This window comes from Peromyscus eremicus, chromosome 3 (assembly GCF_949786415.1).
Source record: "Peromyscus eremicus chromosome 3, PerEre_H2_v1, whole genome shotgun sequence".
Classification (NCBI taxonomy): Eukaryota; Metazoa; Chordata; class Mammalia; order Rodentia; family Cricetidae; genus Peromyscus; species Peromyscus eremicus.
In genome coordinates, this window is record NC_081418.1 from 132777202 (window position 1) to 132797318 (window position 20117).

General features: G+C 44.6%; 1 protein-coding gene across 1 annotated transcript in view; it reads left to right on the forward strand.

Annotated features, from left to right (window-relative positions):
• The first annotated feature begins 1059 nt into the window (after nucleotides 1-1059).
• Slc6a13 (solute carrier family 6 member 13) overlaps nucleotides 1060-20117 on the forward strand; it is a 34015-nt gene continuing 14957 nt past the window's right edge. Inside the window, exons 1-3 of the mRNA XM_059258522.1 lie at nucleotides 1060-1261; nucleotides 15550-15684; nucleotides 18615-18755. Of these exons, the coding sequence (XP_059114505.1) occupies nucleotides 1060-1261; nucleotides 15550-15684; nucleotides 18615-18755 (478 nt within the window). The remainder of the gene's footprint in view (nucleotides 1262-15549; nucleotides 15685-18614; nucleotides 18756-20117) is intronic.

Consider the following 20117-nt stretch of genomic DNA (forward strand, 5'->3'; position numbering starts at 1 on the left):
AGAGGAAGGGAGAGAAGGGTATGGGAGAGGGGATGGAAGAGGGGGATGGAGAGAGAGAGAGAGAGAGAGAGAGAGAGAGAGAGAGAGAGAGAGAGAGAGATGAGAGAGAGATTTTCCATGTATATTGATTCAGGAAGAGATGGAGGAGTGAGGAATGAATTCCTAGACAGCTCAGTCCACCTCGTTCAGTCACTGGTCCCATTCAGCATCCCTCAGGAGACATTTCTTTGATCTGAATGGTGAAGACATAGATAAGAAATACATTCCTATGACGCAGCCACTAAGAAAGAAACATCGTGGTTTATGTCCCAATCTTTCAATGCATGTAAATACTCTGTAAAGTGCCTGGAAAACAAGATCATTTTGTACATACTGATCTCACTTCCTATACACAGACATTCTTTTGTTTCAATATACATTTTCCTGTAACATAGTTTTTAATGACTGTATAGAAGCTCATAATGTATCTACCACACCTTATTAATATACCTTCCATTTTTAGCATGTATGGTCTTTCAATTTTTTTGGTTGCTGTTATGATCAATCAACATCTTCAGTATCAGATCTTTGCCCCATGGTCACAGTTACTTCTTTAGGGTAATTCCACAAGGGACATCAGTGGCTTTGACAATATGTCAACTGCCATCCTCTCGGTGGTCCAAGCCTATAAAGAGACTGAATGGCTTTTTATGTGTCCCAGCGGGTTGTGAAGGGCAAGGGAGAGTGCCGACAACCACAGGCTATGAATTCAGAGAACACCACAGACTATGAATTCAGAGAACACCACAGACTATGAATTCAGAGAACATGCATCATGGGAGCAAAGTCTGCTCTTCAGGGTCGGTGCTTTCTCTCTCAATATGAAGGGAACAGGAAGTCTCAGGAGCTGTTCTCCTGCTCTACCAGTGAGGGGCGCTGAGAAGGAATGGGTTGGAGGACAGAGAAGGAAGTCACCCTTTTCCAGGGGATTTATTCCCTTGGGATTTTCCTGAAGTGGGGAGGCGTTCCCTGTGGGGTTCCCACCAGTGACACCAGCGCTCCACTTGTTTTCCAGGTGGGATGGATAACAGGGTCTCGGGAACAACCAGTAATGGAGAGACAAAGCCGGTGTGTCCAGTCATGAAGGAGGTGGAGGAGGACGGCACCTTGGAACGGGAGCACTGGAACAACAAGATGGAGTTTGTGCTGTCAGTGGCGGGAGAGATCGTTGGCTTAGGCAACGTCTGGAGGTTTCCCTATCTCTGCTACAAGAACGGGGGAGGTGAGAGCCACTCTGCCACCACAGTCACCCCAGGAAGGAGAGTGCTTCCGTCTGCCACACTTACTGTCCCTCTGGGAAGTTCTGTAAACACGTAGAATGCTGGCGTTGAAGGACCCTGACAGGTCACTGATGACACATTGCAGGAGACTGAGACCTAGATAAATCATGTGAGTGTCCTAGAGCTTTCTCTCTTAGCTGTGTGAGTACAGGCTCGGATCCAGATGGATCAGGGAATGGATTCTGGCTCTGCTCTTACTCTGTGTGATCTTGGTGAAGTTCCAGAAGCCCCCAGAGTCAATGGCTGCTCCTGTAAATCAAAATAGCAGTACCTGCTTTTCAAGGTTGTTTTAAGGACTGGCAATACCATCCATAAAGTGCTTAATAAATAGGAGCTTCACTGATGCTGCTGCTGATACCAAATTCTTCTGGGATCTTGAGATTCTTCAGTGTGGCCTTGTGTTAACCCCCACTACTCAGCTGGTACCACGACATTCCCAATATCATGTTTCCCAACTCTCACTAGTATAATCTTTGACACTCATGGCTTTTCCTTTAAAAATCGCCTCCTTTCTCTCTCTCTCTCTCTCTCTCTCTCTCTCTCTCTCTCTCTCTCTCTCTCTCTCTGTGTGTGTGTGTGTGTGTGTGTGTGTGTGTGTGTGGCTTCTTATTCTCCTTCCCAGCCCTCTGGGGTAATTGCGCTAATCCACATAAAGGGAATTTCCACACCCCAGTGGGAAGTCTTGAGCAGAGTCCCCAGGTACTAGAGGGCTTGGAGTTGACCTGCAGGTTAGGACACCATCCTGTTCTGTTGCTGGGTAAAGCTTCCAGGGATTGGAGGTCATGGGTCTGTTTTCATAGGGAGCTCCATCCTGAGCTGGAGGAATGCAGAACACAGAGGTAGGTCACCAGGGAAAAGGCTGAGAGGAACACACCTACTCACTTGCAGGGGAGCAGAGGCCTCCAAACTCATCAAGCTCAAGTCTCTCTCCCGAATGGTTTTGGAGAAATGAGGCACACAGTCCAAACGATTTTGAAGAGATAAGGCACACAGTCCCCGGTAGAGGTGGGAGAGGATTAGGAGAGACCAAAAGAGAAGCGCTCTGCACTCACGCTGTCTTGTTCCTGGCTTTGTGGACATTGGAGACTAACTGTGGGGTTGAAGTATTTGTATTTTTCCCTAGAGGAATGGGAATGAGGTAATATGTCCTTTCTCCCTGGGAATTCTGGCTAGTGGCCTGAAATCACAGGACTTTGCTCAGTCTGCATTGCGAGAGAAGGAGGGAGGTCTTCCCATTCCTCATCTAGCATTAGATACTTCTATGCTTGTTAAGGACTTAGGGCCTGAACACCTTCCCTTTAGAGCATTTAGGTGGAGGGATGTGGCTGGCCCAGGGCACAGACAGAAGCAAGAAACTAAAGCTGTACGCTGGGACCCGGAAACTAGTAACCAGCTTAGTTTCTCATGTGGCAGAAAGATTACAGGGTGAGAAGATTTCCCCAAGCCTCTCTGGAATTGGGTAAGGGTTGAGGCAGTGATTTCCAAGCTTAGTGCAAAGCCACTGGGGGTGAAAAAACGCAGTAAAGGGGAGCAGAGGCGGAGCAGCTGGGGATGCTGGACTCAATGCAGCTTCCTTTGTCTGGCAGCTTTAGGTTCTGAGCTCTGTTCCAGGACCGCATGGCATCTGTCCAGTCTCTGTCTTAGAGATGCACGCACAGGAAAGAAAGTTCTAGGCCCTCAGTTTCTCGTGTGTGGGTGCCGGGGTATGGCTGCTAGGACGTCTGTCCCCTGGACAGAGCCTCTGACTTCATATGACAGTTGAGACATTTTTAGGGGTCCTGAGATTTAATCTTGTGTCACCACCCACAGCTTCAGCCCTGTCGTAGCTGAGGACTTCATGTACCACCTCCCTATTTGCTGATGAATAACGGCAGCCTGGGGGTGGGGAGTGTTCTGGTGGACTTTGGAGCTAGAGGCTAATGGCCAGGTTTGCTCTAAAGGGCAGGGCTCATCCAAGGCCCCTTTGCCAAAGACTGATTGAGGATGCGTCCTGGAGGAATCCAGAGCCCCAGTCTTTGCGTTCTCAGCAGCTCATGCCACAGAAAGCAAGCTCCTGCAGAGCCGTCGGCTGGAGCACTTCCATTTATACGTCTCCTTTTAGCCGATGGGTGAACTGATGCCAAGGGGACCCCTCACTGCTGATGTGGAGAGGAAGGGCGAAGAAAACAGAGAGAGGGCATATGTGTTGATTTGACCCCTTTCTGTGGCCCTGGTGACTTTATTTAAGGCCTTTGCTCTCTGACAGAGACTTGGGCTCCTATGGATGCCAGACGTGTTCTGAATGGGTTCTGGGAAGGATACTGGGTGCTCCATGGAGCTATCGTGCTTAGTAAAGTGCTCTATCAACCTGCTTCTGGACTCTTTCTCTAAGTCCACAGTGCCACACAGTCACTATTGTGCTTGTGGTGGGGGAGGGGAGGGCAAGGGTGAGGTAAGAACTTCTGTCAGTAATCCATTTGTGCCGTGACAATGTCAAGCTCGAGGAATCTCCTCAAAGCTTAATGATGTCTTCTTAGGTTTCGGCTTTAACTCTTGGTAGATCAAATTCGAAGTGAGTTCCACAGCAGAGGAGGAGCTGAGCTAGATAAAGGAATGGTGAAGCAGCTGAAGACAGTCAGGGAAGCCAAGAGAGTGCTGTGGTGAAGCCCCTCAAGACCCAGAAGCTAGAATGGCACTCTTAGGACATGGTTAGGAGCAATGCCTACCTCAGTCACCTAGACAAAGCTCTTGCTGTTCTCTGGGACCCAGGGCCCAATGCCAGCATCCCTATGAGGGGTTCCTATGCTCGTCTGTCACTTGCGTTGGCACACAGACAAGGAAGCTAGGACTCTATACCCTTCAACAACAAATACTGGGCACCCTGCAAATTGTTCTAAGTGCTTGGAATACATTTGTAAATACACCAGACCCGTGCCCCGTCTTCAGGGGTCTTGTCTTTCAGAGGAAGGAAACACAGCAAAGCAAAGCAGATAAGTTAAGTTATACAGAATACCAGAAATTAGCAAGTCCTGGGGAGAAGAACAAGAAGAGCCGAGTAAAGGGGATTAGGAGTGTGGGTGTGGGTTTGTGTCTGTTTTAAAGGGGCGGGATGCCACTGTGGGCCGCACTGAGAACATTTGAGTGAGGCTTGCCCCGAGTGAGAGGGTGGTCATCGAGGTAAGCATGCTGTAGGAGAGGAAGCAAAGGTCAGATGGTCCTAAGCAAGAACTCACCTGGCTTTATGGAAGAGTGTAAAGGAGGTCTCTAAGCCCGGAGCAAGACGAGTAGCTAGGAGATGCATTCAGAGAAGTAAGTGAAGAAGCCGCTGTTGGTGCCTTTTGTTGATGAGACATAAGCCAACATCTATTCACCACAGACAGGACACCAACAACAGTCCCGAGCAAGGACTCCGCCTGAGTCTCACTTGGGTATTTACAGGATTGGGGTGATGCAGGTAGCTGCATGATTGGAACACCCTCCCCAGCATGGGCAAAGCTGCATGACTACAGCACCCTCCACAGCATGGGCAAGGCTACATGATTAGAACACCCTCCCCAGCCTGGGCAAAGCTGCACGACTACAACACCCTCCCCAGCATGGGCAAAGCTGCATGACTACAACACCCTCCAAAGCTATGTGACTGGAGGCCTGCACAGCTGGCAGCCCCAGCAGAGACTCGCCTTTCTCAGCATTTATTCGATGTTTTACTGGCTTAGAGAGGCACCCCATGATTCTTGTCAATTTCTTCAACTTTCCAAGTCTTGTGATCTTTTCTTCTCTCGAGAGGAGGGCATGTTTGGATTTGGGGCTGCATAACATGGATGCAGACCAGGTAGGGCCTTGCTGGCTGCTGTAAAACACCAGCTTTCCCTCTTATGTTATGGAGAGTCAGGGCAGGGTTTTGAGCAGGAGTAGCAAAGGTCTTATACTTGAGATACTCTCACTGGCTGTTGTGTTGAGAACTGACTACAGGGGATAAACCAGCTATAAAGCTAAAAATTCTGGATTAATCCCTGATTCCTATGATGGCTAGGGTTGGTTGTCAGTTTTACAGGTTCTAGAATTGTCTAGAAAACCTGTTTGGGATTACTTAGCTCAGATTTGGGGCTATTGAGTAGCAGCATCAGGTAAAGGCACCTGCTGCCAAGCCTGATGATGACCCGAGTTCAATTCCTCTGCCCTCTACAAAATTGTTGCGTGTGCACGCACACACACACACACACACACACACACACACAAATAAATGTGATAAAAATTTTAGATTAGCTCAGCTTCTGAGCATGCCTGTGAGAGATTATCTTGACTAGTTTATTTGAGGTGGGACAATCCATCCTGAAGGAAGGGCAGCATCACTCTTTGGACTTGGGTCCTGGGCTGTATACAAAGGAGAACGTGTATTGACTAAGGGCATTTATGGCTTCCTTCTTCCTGACTGTGGATGCAATGAGACCAGCTGCTTTAAGCTCCTGCAGGCTTGATGACTTCCCCCCCGCGATGGACTGTTCCTTGAACTGTGTGCCAGAATAAACCTCTGCTTCCTTAATCTGCTTCTGCCAGGCATTCTCATCACAGCCGCAGAAAAGGGACTAAGACTAGAGCCTTCTCTCTGACTATTGACTCTACCCAAACATGTGAGCCAAAGTGTTTCAGGACCCAGGCCTTCAGATGAAGCCTCTCCAACTCTCTGGACCCTGGCTGCCAGCAGAATGAATTTCTCAACACCCAGCATACCTCAGTCTGGAGTCTCCATGTGAGATATGCGGAATCTGAGCCCTTGACATAGTTCCTGTTGCTAACCCCCTGTCTAAGCAACTAGGAACTTTTAACCTGAAAAGGGTTGCTCTTCCTAAGACATGAAAGGCTGCAGATTTTAAGAGAGAAATCAGTGATTGAGTTTGGGGAACACTGACTTGAGATACCTTTGGCACGTTCAAGTGATTTGTCATCATGGTAGTACAATATTCGAGTTTGGAGTTTGTGCGAAAGATCTGGTTGGAAATACACATTTAGGCGTCCCTAGCAATTTGAAGGTATTAAAAGAAGAAAGAAAGAAAGAAAGTCTAGCTGGGCTGTGGTGGTGCACACCTTGAATCCTAATGCTTGGGAGGCAGAGGCATGCAGATCTCTGTGAGTTTGAGGCCAGCCTGAGCCTGGTCAAAGGAGAGAATTCTAGGAGAGCCAGGGCTGTTACACAGAGAATCTATGTCTCCAAAAACCAAAAGAGAGAAAGAGACTACATGGCAGTTTATATCTGTAATCTCAGGAGGCTGAGGCAGGAGGATTGTGAGTTCAAGGTCAACCTGGGCCACATAGTAAGGCTCTCTGTTTCAAAAGAGAAAGAAACACACACACACACACACACACACACACACACACACACACACACACGAGAGAGAGAGAGAGAGAGAGAGAGAGAGAGAGAGAGAGAGAGAGAGAGAGAGAGAGAGATCGCCAGCCTGTGAGTATGTAAGAAAAGAGAAAGAACCTGTAAAGGAACAGAAAGAGCAGCGACAGGGTTGAAAATGAAGAGAAAGACAGCTGAAGAAGTGCTGGGGAGGAGGAGAGCAAACAGCAGACCCTGTTGAAGGGCTGAGGAGGTGGTGGATGGGCATGGTCGCTGGTCCAGCCGAGAAGCCCTGGGTGATTGCGGTGGAGTACTAGACCAACACCTGCCGTTAAGAAAAGGAGGGAGGGAGCTGGAGAGAGAAGTATTGGAAACCATAATTACAGATGTTGCTGAAAGACCCTCTTCTTTCTGGGTGGAAATAAGCTGTCCCAGCACCTGGAGGAGGTGCATGACCACATGTCCAGTCACTGTGGCATGGGCCCCTGAGGTGGAGAAGCTGCTGAAGTTGTAAACTTATTTTTCCAGCCCTTCACCCTCAGCTCCCTGGGGAGAAAATAAATATGACTCCCCCCCCCCCAGGTTTGTCCAACACAAACCTCAGCCAAGGGGAAAAAGAAACTCTGGTCATCTCCAGAGGCATGGTGGGGCAGGTGGGGTGGGTCAAAGAGGCAATACCATTCAGTTTGGCTAGGAGAATTTCAGTGACTTGTCTGTCAATCTCAGCTTGGATAAAACCTAACTGTCAACCACGTTCCTTTGATTTCTAAGTCTTTGATTGGTTGCTGGAAACCTGGAGTTTTGTGTCCACACAGCTGGAGACCATCTAATACGGGGCAGGAGCTGCCTTCCTCCTTGTCTCTCTTCAAGTTAGTTCTAATCCTCAGTCCTCACACACTCTAGATGTCTCAGACCTGAGCTCTCCAATGGGATCTCCCTGGCAGAATACCCAGGGTTGGAGTCTTCATGTGAGGCCACAGTACGACATACCACAGATGGACCCCTTGGGAAGTGCGTGATGGAGGGGAAGGCTGAAGCAGGATCTCAGCTCTAGGCCCTAGAAGAGTACAGCCCAGGGAGAGCAGTGTAAAGAGGGCGAGACAAAGCCATCAGCCAGGGTGCTGTTTGTATCTACAAAAATAAGAACGCAGAATGAGAAGCAGTTGTCCCCCGCATCCTGACCTTTATGTTTTCAACAATGTCATTGTGTGTATTCATTGCACATATTACCTGCTTCACTAAGACAGGTTTCCCCATAACTTCTCGGCTCTCATTAGTCTTTTTCATCCCCCTAGAGAGTTTTGTTCTTATTTTCATATTGGACATATATATATGTATATATATATGCACATATATATACACATAAACACATAATTTTATATGCCTCTCTATAAAATCTAATAACTACAAATGAGAGAAAACTTACAGTATCTGTTCTTCAGAGCTTAGCTTAATTCACTTAACGTGATTGTCTCCAATTGTATTGTTTTCTTGCAAACCACAGAACTTTGTTCTTATTTATGGCTGAAAAAAAATCTCTCAATATCACATTTTAAAACGTCCATTTCTCTGTTCTTGGACACCTAGGTTTCTCTATGGTTTGGATGCATGAGCAGCGCTGCACTAACATCCATGTGCAAGTGTTTCTGTGACATGCTCACTTGGAGCCCTTTGGTAAATACCCAGGAAAGATGCAGCCAAGTCAAGCGGAAGATCTATTGTTAGATTTTTGAGGGACCCCCTCACTCATTTCCACTGTGGCTGGACTTCTCACTAGCACAGTGTAAGGTTCTCTTTGCCCTCATCCACACCAGCTTTTGTTATTGTTTGTTTTCTTGACAACTGCCTTGTGACTGGGGTGAGATGGGATCCCAGCGTACTTCTGATTGCATTTCTTTGATGGCTAATGAAGTTGAACTTTTTTTTTAAATGTTTATTGTTCACTTGTGTTTTCTAAGAACTGTCTGTTTACGTCATTATCCCTTACTGATTGGGTTGTTTGATTTCTTGTTGCTTAGTTCTTTGTATTTTCCAAATACTTATCCTCTGTCAGATATATTGCTAGCAAATACTCTTCTCCTATTCTGTTTCTTCACCCAGTTAACTGTTTCTTTTGCTGTACAGTCGCTTTTTAATTTCATGAGGGTCCATCGTCAATTGTTGGCCTCATTCCCTTGGTTCTGGACTATGTCTATGTCTTTAATTGTATTCCCCATTTTTTCCTCTAACACTTTCCTAGTTTTTATTCTTATATTGAGGCCTTTGATCCATTTGGAGTTGAGTTTTGTAAAGGATGAGGGACAGGGTCTAGTTTCCTTCTTCTGCCTGTGTGCATATGGCATCACCTGTTGAAGAGAACTGTCTTTCTACAATGTGCATTTTTGGAATATTTCTCAAAAATCAAGTGGCTGTAGCTACATGGGTTTATAACCCAGTGTTGTATTCTAATTCATTTTGTGCCAGTACCATACTGTTTTTGTTACTGGGGCTCTGCAATATAGCTCGAAATCAGGTATGACAATACCTCTAGCATTACTTCTTTGCTTAGGATTGCTTTGTCTATCTCAGGTCTTTTGTGGGAAGCAGTTATTTTGGTAGCACATGACAACCTTGTTACGGAGTTACTCCATGCCCACTTTGGTCAGGCTAGCCTTCGTTATAGTGCGTACCTGTTCACGTACATGCTGACTTCTGTTGCTAGTGTAGGATATAGTTCTCTGTATCTTTAAAAAGTAGCTGGGACATTACAGGCGACATCATAGAGGGTGCTCCTTCTGAGAGGCGTGGTCCCTGCACGACTCTTTTTACAGTCCCTCCTAACTCACGGGAAGTGGGCAGCACAGTTTGGAGTGTTGAGAGTGTGGTTAACTTTCTTCTCCCGTGGCTCTTCCTGTTTCTATAGGGTCTCACTTTGTAGCGCAGGTTGGCCTCATGCTTATACTCATCCTTCCTCAGCCTCCCAGGTGCAGGTATTAAAAACCTGTGTCTCTATGCCAGGCCCTGACTCCATCCTTCAATGGTGGTGACGGGAGCACGGCAGGGGGATGCCCCTCAGGACTACCTGGGTTGCGCTCAGGTCTCTCTTGGTCAGCATCCGGTCATTGTCTCCTTCCACCCTCCCAAGCTTCTAGAGTAGAAGCTTCTCCTGACGAGTGTGGACTTCGTTCATGTGCTCAGGGGGCAGAGCTGACCACGAGCCTGTAGTTAATCATTGGCTTGGTCAGTTGGGAAAGAGCAGGCAGCGTTGATAGGGGCCTGAACTGGACTGTCAACTTTCTGGAATGATTAGGGCTTTCCACAGAGACCATCCACGTCAGCTACTACGTTCTATATTCCCCGAATTTTCCCATCAAGCCTTGGACCTCTTAGACTGCTCACAGTCTTGATTCCTTGGCTTTCAGGGCAGTTGGGTACTCCTTTAGTGCCTAAATAGTGTGTGACTACAAACTAAACATCTGTCCCATTAACTGGACCTCCGTTCCCATTAACTTTCAATTAATTGCCATATTTAAGATGTACAAATTGAAGCCTCTTGACACACACATATCCACAAAACTACTGCCACTGTCAAGCTAATGAACATATCAATCAACCTCAAAAACTTCCTCCTGGCCCTTAACAATCTCTTCTTTCTCCCACGGCCCCTGTTGCTGTGTCCCTGTGCGATCAGGAAGCTCCCTGTCATTGTGAATTCATCTGCTTTTTTTTTTTTTTATTTTATATCAGGGGAATCATGAGCTATGTGTCTTTTTTTTTTTTTCCTTCTGGCTTCTTTCACTCAGAATAATTGTTTTGAGATTCAGCCATAGTTTTATTTTCAGTAGTTCTTTCCTTGTTCCCAAGGGCCCCTTTATGGACTCCAAGAGACAGCTCAGACCACAGAGTGCTTGTTTTGCAAGCACGAGGACCTGAGTTTGAGCCTCCACCCCCCCAAAAAAAATAGAAAAATATGGGCACGGTGGTGGAGGTTTGGGTCCTAGTGCCGAGGAGGCAGAAACAGAAGAATGCCTGGGGCCAGTCCAACCTATTCGGTGAGTTCCAGGCCAGCGAGAGACTCCATGCCAAAAAAAGGTGGGTGTATGAGGAACGATACCTGTGGTTGTCCTCTGGCTTCCACCCACGTGTGAGCACACTCATGTGCACATGCATACATATGCACACACATACACAGGCACACACAAACACACATGTACACACACACACAAATTAAACAGCTTAGAAAGACCTTGCATTCTGTTTTCCTTTAGCTTTTCATCTGATTTTGTTATCACAAAATTCGGGCTTCACAGAAGGAATTCAGCAGCTTCCTTCTTTTTCAGCGTTGTATAAGACGTTTCTGTAGAACTGTGTGATTTCTTCCTCAGGCGCTCAAAGCACTCCCCAGCGAAGCCATTAGATCTAGAGGTTGCTTCGTGGGAAATATGTTTAATCAAAAAGGATCAATTGATTTAATAGTTAAGGGCAGCTTCCACAGCCTTTCTTGAGTAAGTCACAAGATTTGTACTTTTTGAGGAATTTGCCCATTTTCTCTATGTTGCTATTACTATCAGTATACAGTTGTTTGTGAATTTTACCATCTTTTTATTATTTGTAGAATTTGTGCTAAGGACATGCCTCTCATTTGTCATATTGGTAATTTAAAAAAACTTTACTTATTCATTTTTGTATTGTATGTGTGCGTGTGTGTGTGTGCGTGTGCGTGTGCGTGTGCATGTGTGTGTGTGTGTGTGTGTGTGTTACATGTACATGCATCCATGCAGGCGTATGCATGCCGAGGACCTACCTTTGGGGGTAGGTGCTTGCTTTCCACCTTGCTGAGTCAGAGCCATGCATTTCTGCTGCTGCACTGCAGACTCCAGGCTGGTTGGCCTGTGGGCTTCTGTTCTTGCCTCCAAACTCACCGAAGCCGTGCTGAGATTGCTACACCAGCGCTCTTTAAAATGGGGGTTCCAGGGAGTGAACTTGGGTCCGCAGGCTTGTGCAATCAGCACTGTTACCCACTGAGCCAGTGTCCCAGTCCTTGTGTTGGTAATTTACATCATCTGGACATCTCTTGAGTTTGCCGTCTCAAGGAGCCAACTTAAGGTTTTGTTGATTTTCTCTCAAGCTTTCTTGTTTTCTCCTTTGGCTTAGTTTGGGCTTCCTTGGTTTTTATTTCTCACTTGTTAAAGGGGAAGCTGAGGCTATTGATTTGAATTCTACTTTCTCTTTATGATAATAGATATCTGGTACTAGAAAACTCCAACTACTGCTTTAACAGAATTCACAGATTATTTCATTCTACTTAAGAAACTTTCTAATTTTTCTTTTGATTACTTATTTGATCTGTAGATTATTTAGAAGAATGTTATCTAATTAAAAACAACTAAATATGTAGGGGTTTTCCAACGTCTTTCTTTTATTGGTTGCTAATTTAGTCAGGGAATACATCTGTCTGAACGACTTTCTTGCTTATTAAGATTTGCTTTGTGGACTAGTTAGTGCGTAGCCTAGCTTGGTAAACATTCTATATATGCCAGAAAACAATGCATACTCTATCGTTGTTGGGATGATTTATAAATGTTATTTAAGTGGAGCTGACATATGGCTTTCAAATATTTTATGTTCTTGTTGATTTTCAGTCTATTTGTTCTTTAAATGATTGAGAGAATGTTAAACATTTTAACTTTAACTAGGAATCTATATACTTTTCTTTGCAGGCCTATTTGTTTTGCGTCATAGACCTGAAAGCTCTATTTTTAAGTGATTTTTGAATTTAAGATATTATGTCCTCTTGATGAATTGACCTCTATTATTATAAAATTATCTTTACCACCCAAAATATTCTTTGCTCTAAAATTTAATTTGTGTGATGCTTGATAGACATTCTTTTGAAAGTTTTTCTCTGATTTTAAAAGGTTTATAGTCATTAAAAATTAATTAATATAAACAGATGAACACTCTTTAGGCATTCTTGTGCATACCTGTAATCATGGCATTGCAATTCTAAGCATCTGAGGTAGGATGATTATGAGTTATGGGCCAGCCTAGGGCTACATGCTGAGACCCTGTCTCAAATCAAGCCAAACATGATAAAGATTCTAACTTTCTTTCAATAAGTACTAACCTGAAACATCTCTTTCTATCTTTTTACTTATCATCTCTCCATTTTAAAAAACTTCAAAGGCGTTTCATTCAGGCAGCATATACTTGAGGCTTATTTAAAAAAAAGAAGTCAGCCTAAAAGTCCGAGTCTTTTAATCATTCTGTTTAGAGCATTTACATTTAATGCAGCTAACCAACCACAGGTAGAGCAAGTCTGACTTCTTGCTACTTGTTTTATGTTTGTCCCATTAGTTCCTTGTTCCTCCTTTCTTCTGTCCTCTGTTGTGCTAACTGGATATTGTTTTATTATCCCACTTCTTGCATTGTTCCTTTGTTGACTTACTAGTCATAACTCTTTGTTGTGTTAGTTTAGACTTCGTAGTCTGCATCTTTAATTCATCAAATTTTAAAGGATATTGTACTACTTTATATATGAGTCTTATAATCCTATAATTTTTTCTCTTGTGCATTGTACTTTTGCTCTATATTTTATTTTTCCATTTGTTAGAAATTATTTACATTGTAATTTATAATAAGTTGCATTTTTGAATTTTGTTATTATTCTTTGACAATTTCATGTATTTATAAACCTTGGTCGTTTTTTAACTCCCTTACTACATTCTCTCATTTCCCTCTCTCTCCCATGAACCCTTCTTCTTCCCAGCAAGGCCCCTCCTACTCTGATGTCTTCTGTTTTGTGTTTGACTCACAGGGTTCTATTATGGCTGTCCTCATGAGCATGAGGAGGGGATTATCTATTGGAACATGGCTAACTTATCAGTGGCTACAACATTGAGGAAAGTGACACTTTCTCCCCACAACTCCCACAACCAATAACTGTCCATAGACCTTCAGGGAGGGGCGGGGCCTCAGGAACTCCTTTCCTATGCGTGATGGGATATTGACAATGCCAATATTGTGCAGGCCTTGTGAGTTAATCACAGCTGCACTGAGTTCATGTATACAATGATTGTGTCATGTCCAGAAGACATTGTTCTTCAATGGTCCTCCTCATCCTTGGGCTCTGAGTTCTTTCTACTCCTCTTTCATGATGTTTCCGGAACCTTAGGTGGTGTGGCGGTTGCTATAAATGTCCCATTCAGGAATAAGCACTTGACAGTCATTTATTTTCATCACTCTAGTCAGCTTTGAGTCTCTGCATTAGCCACTGTCTGCTGCAAAAAGAAACTTCTCTGATGAAGAATGAGAGAAGTACTAATCTATGTAGACAGAAACAAACGTTAAGTCAATTGTATCTTTTTATTCTTCTTTGCAGGGGAGTCGGGGGACAGGGTCTCAGTTGTATCCCTCGTTGGTTTGGAACTCACTATGTAGACCAGGCTTACCTTGAATTCAAAGATCCACCTACCTCTGCCTCTTATGTTGGGATTAAAGGTGTGCAGCACCATGCCCAGCCCAGTTGTATTGTTGACAATGTAGTTACTCTAGTTTCTAGAGTTCTATATTCCTTTATGGATATATATTGTTATGTGGCATAGTCATATCCCTGTGCCTGGAGAACTTCCTTAACTTTTCTTGTCACGTGTGTCTTGCTGGTGATGGATTCATTCTTTTCATGACTCAAGAAGTTTTTATTTCATTTTCATTTTTGAGCAATCTTTTTTCTGAGTGTAGAATTCCAGGTGGACAGCGTTTTCTCCTTGTTCCTCTAGCACATTTTCTCCCTCTGGCTTACTCGCATTGTTCCAAGGATTAATTTGATGTTATCCTTCTCTTCTGTACTTAATGTGTTGTTTCTCCCTCTGGCCACTGTTAAGATTTTCCTTCTGAAACACTCTCAGGATAGTTTAAATAACAGGACTGTGATATGCCTTGGTTTAGGTTTCTTTACATTTCTTTTGCTAGGTGGGACTGGAGTTGTCCCTGATATAGGGCTGACTATTCCCCAGTGACAAGGAATACACACTATCTAGTATCAGGAGTCTCATCACCTTTGGTACAGTGAGTGGGATTAGGCACTGTACGAGCATTGTTATTCTTAATCTTTTGAAATGGTCCTTTCCAGTATAGGGCCATACCACTCTGAGTGTACCCAGTCTCTTCTGAACAGTTCATTCTCTTACCTCAGGTCATTTTCTCTCTCCTGGTTCAAGCGGAAAGTTCTAGGCTTTCTGTATATGCGGGCCTCCTTTTTCTGGTTACTCTTTGCTGTGAATTTTCCTTCCAACTTTGACAGTAGGTGGAGGTGCATGTAGAGACATACCAGCATGTCTACACCTATAGTCTTTCCTTAGCCAATGATTATGGGCAAAGAACCAGAATGATTACCAAAGGAAATTTTGACTTTAGTCTGATAAAATACAAGTGCCTGGAATCCCAGCACTTGGAAAGATGTAGCTGCGGGATTATGAACTTGAGAACATTCTGCACTATGTAGCAAGGTCTTGTCTCAAAACTCAAGTCTTTAATAAAAAGTCTGAAATTAGTATAACAATTTCTTTGAAAGAATTAAGAATGATCGTGTTGAGGCTTCTGGGTATTTATCATTCAGTGGTCTCCCTGCCTTTTCCACAAGCGATGTGTTACTTAGGCAGTAGCTGATGCTCAGTAGGGAGTAAAGCCAGCAGGCACTGGTTCAAACCGTGCAGTGAAGACAAAGCATGGGACCGTACAGCTTCCAGATAATCTGGTGTCTCCTGATCCCTGCTGTGGCAACAGATAACTTCATAGTGTCACCTGCAGTTCACATGCCCCCTATCGCTGAGATTCTGACCAGCACTGTGGGGTGGTCCTGAGAGGAGGTGAATGTGGACCGCAGAGAAGAGATTGCCGGGTAAAGGGCATTCAATTTTCTACCCACAGGTGCCTTCTTTATCCCCTACCTCATCTTCCTTTTTACCTGTGGCATTCCTGTCTTCTTCCTGGAGACAGCACTTGGCCAGTACACCAACCAGGGAGGCATCACAGCCTGGAGGAAGATCTGTCCCATCTTCGAGGGTGAGTAACTGTGTCCAATTCCAGGATCATAAACTAGTGCTTATAACCCTTATTTAGGATGACTGAGTGACGAACAGCAGTTCAGAGATTAAAACAGGACTTGAGTCTCCTTATGAATGTCCAGTTCATCTGTGAGCTGCAGACTGAGGTAGTTACGTAGTCCATCAAATAGAACGAGGAGAAATGAAGAAGTGAGGCAAAGGCTTTGGATTAAATGGGTAATGGGTGGAGTGCAATGCTATTTTATTCTATGTGTTTTAAATATGTAACAGTGATTTATTTTTAACAGGACATACTTAATCAACTAGAAAATATTTTAAAAGAGGATTTTCTTTTAAAAATTTATTTATACTTTTTGGTATTCATGTTTTGCCTGCATGTATGTCTGTGCAAGGGTGTTGGATCCCCTGGAATTGGAGTTATAGACAGTTGTGAGCTGCCAGGTGGATGATGGGAATTGAACCCGGGTCCTCTGGAAGAGCAGCTGGTGCTCTTGATGCTGAGCCATCTCTCCAGCCCCTTAAAAGAGAATTTTAAATGCGAAGAATATTTCACCAATTATTCTGGCACCTTGACATAATAACTTAAAAATTTAGACTGTTTCATTTCATATTTTCTCTCTTTATAGATAAAATTTTATTTTATGCTTTTACTTCAAAGTAATTATAGACTCACAGGGAGTTATAAAGATAGTACAGGGAAGTCCCTTGTAACTTCATGCAGTTTTTGCTAATGATGACTTTGTACAGAACCACAGGATATTAGCAAAACCCAGAGATTGATATTGGCATCATCCGCAGAACTTATTCACGTTTCTGTGACTTTTCACAACCTCCCGCTATGTGTGTGCTGTTCTGATTTTACCGTGTGTTGATTCTTTGACCATTACTACCACCACGAGCCCCATTGTGGCATCACCATGCCCCTCTCCATCACGTGGCCATACTCACTTTTCCCCACCTCCATTCTGGCAAACCCTATTCTCTTTTCTATTTCTGTCATTCTGAGAATGTCATTTAATGTCAGTATGAAGTGTTTTTGTGATTGGATTTCTCACTCAGCACGATCTCCTTTGCATCCAGCAGTCTATCCAGGCTGTTTTGTATATTAATAACTCATGTCTTCTCCTTGGTTGGGTAGTATTCCATGATACCGATGTACATCTGTTTAGCCCTTTACCCATCAAGCAACATTTGGGCTGCTTCTAGTTGGAGTGGGGCTTTATTTCACTATTTCTTTTTCCTCTCTGTGGCACTTATAGAGCATTGCTATGTGATACACATGATTTAGGGTCTGGTTTTCAGTTTTTTTCCATTTTCTGCACTGTGATCATTTGATGGTTTGTAAACTTTCATCAATTGAACGTATCATAATTTAGAAGCTCTTTGCATGAGTAAGGCATTGTGCTCTTTTCCAATTACTTGTAAAACTTTCACATTCTGCTATCATCTCTGCTTAGATATCTCCCCTTTGCTTTGAAATGATTTGTTTAGAGACAGATTCCTGGAGCAGGTCACTAGAGCAAACAGATATCAGATTGCTGTCTCGACCTGGGTCATTAGATTGTCCTGTGGAAGCGTTAACTGACTGACAATGTCATAGACATGAGCAAGTCTTTCCCCCATTTCCTGTGGTGCTCAGATTTGAACCCAGAGCCTTATACATGTTCTACCACTATACCCATAGCCCTGTAGACCATTCTAATGTCTAGACAAACAAGTACAGAGACCACTGAGTTACAACACTTGTAAGAATAAATAAACAAAACTTCGCCAGGAAGCCCGGTATGGGTCAAACTTCTGTAATGTTAGCACTCAGGAAGCTGAGGCAGGAGATTGAGAGTGTAAGACCAACCTGGGCCACATAGCAAGTTTGAGGGTCCCTTTGGCTATATGAGACCCTATCTTTAAAAACATCACTGAGGTTGTAGCTACAGAATGGTACCTCACTGTGTTATTTTACACCTCTAGCTATTAGAGGTGATGACTATTTATATTTTCTCCTGTGTGAGTTGCCTGTCTCTGCTCTTGTGGTTTTGTTTTATGTACCTGTGTGCATGGTATGTGCCTCTGTGTATGTGTGCGTGCGTGTGTGTGTGTGTATGTGTGCATGCGTGTGTGTGTGTGCGTGTGTGTGTGTGTGTGTGTGTGTATGTGTGCGTGTGTGTGTGTGTGTGTGTGTGTGTGTGTGTGTGTGTGTAGGCCAGAGGTCAACCTCAGGTGTTCTTCCTCAGGCACTGTCCACTATTTTTCTTTTTTTTTTTGAGAGAGTTTTCCCCTGGCCTAGAACTTTCCAAATAGGCCAGTCTGGATGGCCAGGGAGTCCTAAAGACTGTCTGTGCCTCCCCAGATATGGAACCAGGAGCACATGCCACCACATCTGGATTTTTTTCTTTTTAAACACAGGTTCTCGGGATCAAATTCAGGCCCTTATGCTGGCAAGGCAAACATTTTACTAGCTGGGCTATATCTTCAGCCCTGCTCTTGTATTTTTATTTCAGGAACATGTCATATTAACTCTGGGGAAACAAACTATTGGCATGGTAGAGTTGGTTTTATTTATTTTGAGACAGGGCCTCACTATGTAGACCAGGCTGTCTTTGAACTTGTGGTAATTGAACTTCCTCTGCCTCTTGAGTGCTGAGACTACAGGTATGTGCCACTATGCCCAGCTCCAGTCTTATGTATTTAAAGGATAACTCAGGGCCTGATAAATATCAAAGTTCAGGCTTAACTGCAGAAGACAAGAGGAAAGTGCTGGACCAATCCAAGAGACAACTGGAAGTTAGAAACTCCACTCCTTTGGCCAGCAGGCTAGGCCCAGCACTTCTTGCTATGGGCCCCGATGGTGGCAAGCCAGTCCCTTCCTGCATGGGGGCGGGTGGTGGGTGAGAATTTTTGTCCTGGCCCAAAGCTTCAGTCCCTCCCCAGGCATCGGCTATGCCTCACAGATAATCGTCAGTCTCCTCAATGTCTACTACATCGTTGTCCTGGCCTGGGCCCTCTTCTACCTCTTCAGCAGCTTCACCACCGACCTCCCGTGGGGCAGTTGCAGCCATGAGTGGAATACAGGTAAGATCATGGCTGAATAGCCCACTTCCTCCCCCTGCTTTGGGACATTAACCAAGAGTGAGATTGCCCCGGTATCCCAGGCATCCTCCAACCTCTAGTTCACGTTTTAGACTCCGGACCGGTCAAATAGATTATGATGAACTTAATCAGGAAGCAGGGTAAGGGGCTGGGATGGAGTTCAGTGACAGACACATGTCTGGTGTGTGTGTAAGGCCCTGGCTTCCTCTTCCAACACTCCCCTCCAACATGAGACTTCACCAGCCTCACAAGCAAAATGTCACGGACTTTAAAAAACCTGATATATTCTATTTGTGTACTATGCAAATAGAACTGACTTCTTTGTCTGTGTTCAGTCACTTATTTCTATCTGAAATATGGCCCGTTTGATATGTCAGCGTCTTTGTTTTTCATCTCTGATAAGATTTTAAGCTTTTCAAACTTGTAATTTATCTGTGCTCAACTCAGCAATGAGCTGTTTTGTCCGTTATCAAGAAAATTCATAGTAGCGATCAACTTCTGTGTTCCTAAAGCCACGCGAGCAACCTAGAACAATAGAACTGATGCATTGATAGAGTCCGGTGTACTGAGAGCTGAGACAACAGCAAGCTATGGAGGGTGGGACTTCTCAACAGCCTGCCTGTGAAGAGGGACGTGCTCTGTGCAGTCCACGTAGCTACTGAGCACCTGACATGTGGCCAGGGCATCTGAGGAGCAGGACTGTGGCATCTTCACTTTGAGCACCGGATGGGCTAGTGACTGGTTAGCATGAAGAACGTGCTGGCCAGTGTTCTGCTTGGCTTCTCGTGGCTACATGCCACGATCACTGTCCAGGTAGTGCTTCTCCATGAGACTGTGTGAAGGAGCAATGGTAATGATTAGTGCATTCTTGTACTGAGAAGCCATTTGGCCCTGAGCTGGAGTTTGAGTCCCTGACTTGCCAGGTTCAGATTAACTTTCGTTACCGCTTCAGAATCTGGCCTCCGCCTCTGCCTCCTAGCTCCCCATGACAATCAGTGGCCTAGGGCTTCAGCTTTCCTGCTCAGGCAAGTCCTTGCCCCTCCCTGGTACCACCCACACTCCACCACCTCTGCCAAATGAAAAGAGGTTTGCTTTCCCACACCCCAAGATTGCAATAGGCTCCTCCCAAATGAACTGGTGTCCTCTCACTGACCTTTGACCCTTCCTGGGCTCTTGTCTTCTTGCTGCTTACTGACGTAGTTGTCCTATTAGCTGGAAGAAAAACGAGGCAGAGAAGGTATTCTGTGCTAGCACAAGCTGGCTGCCTACCTTATAAGATCTCAAGAAATACTGCGGGCCTGGGAATATGGGTCTGGTCTAAGCCCTGTGACTGGCAATGCGTGA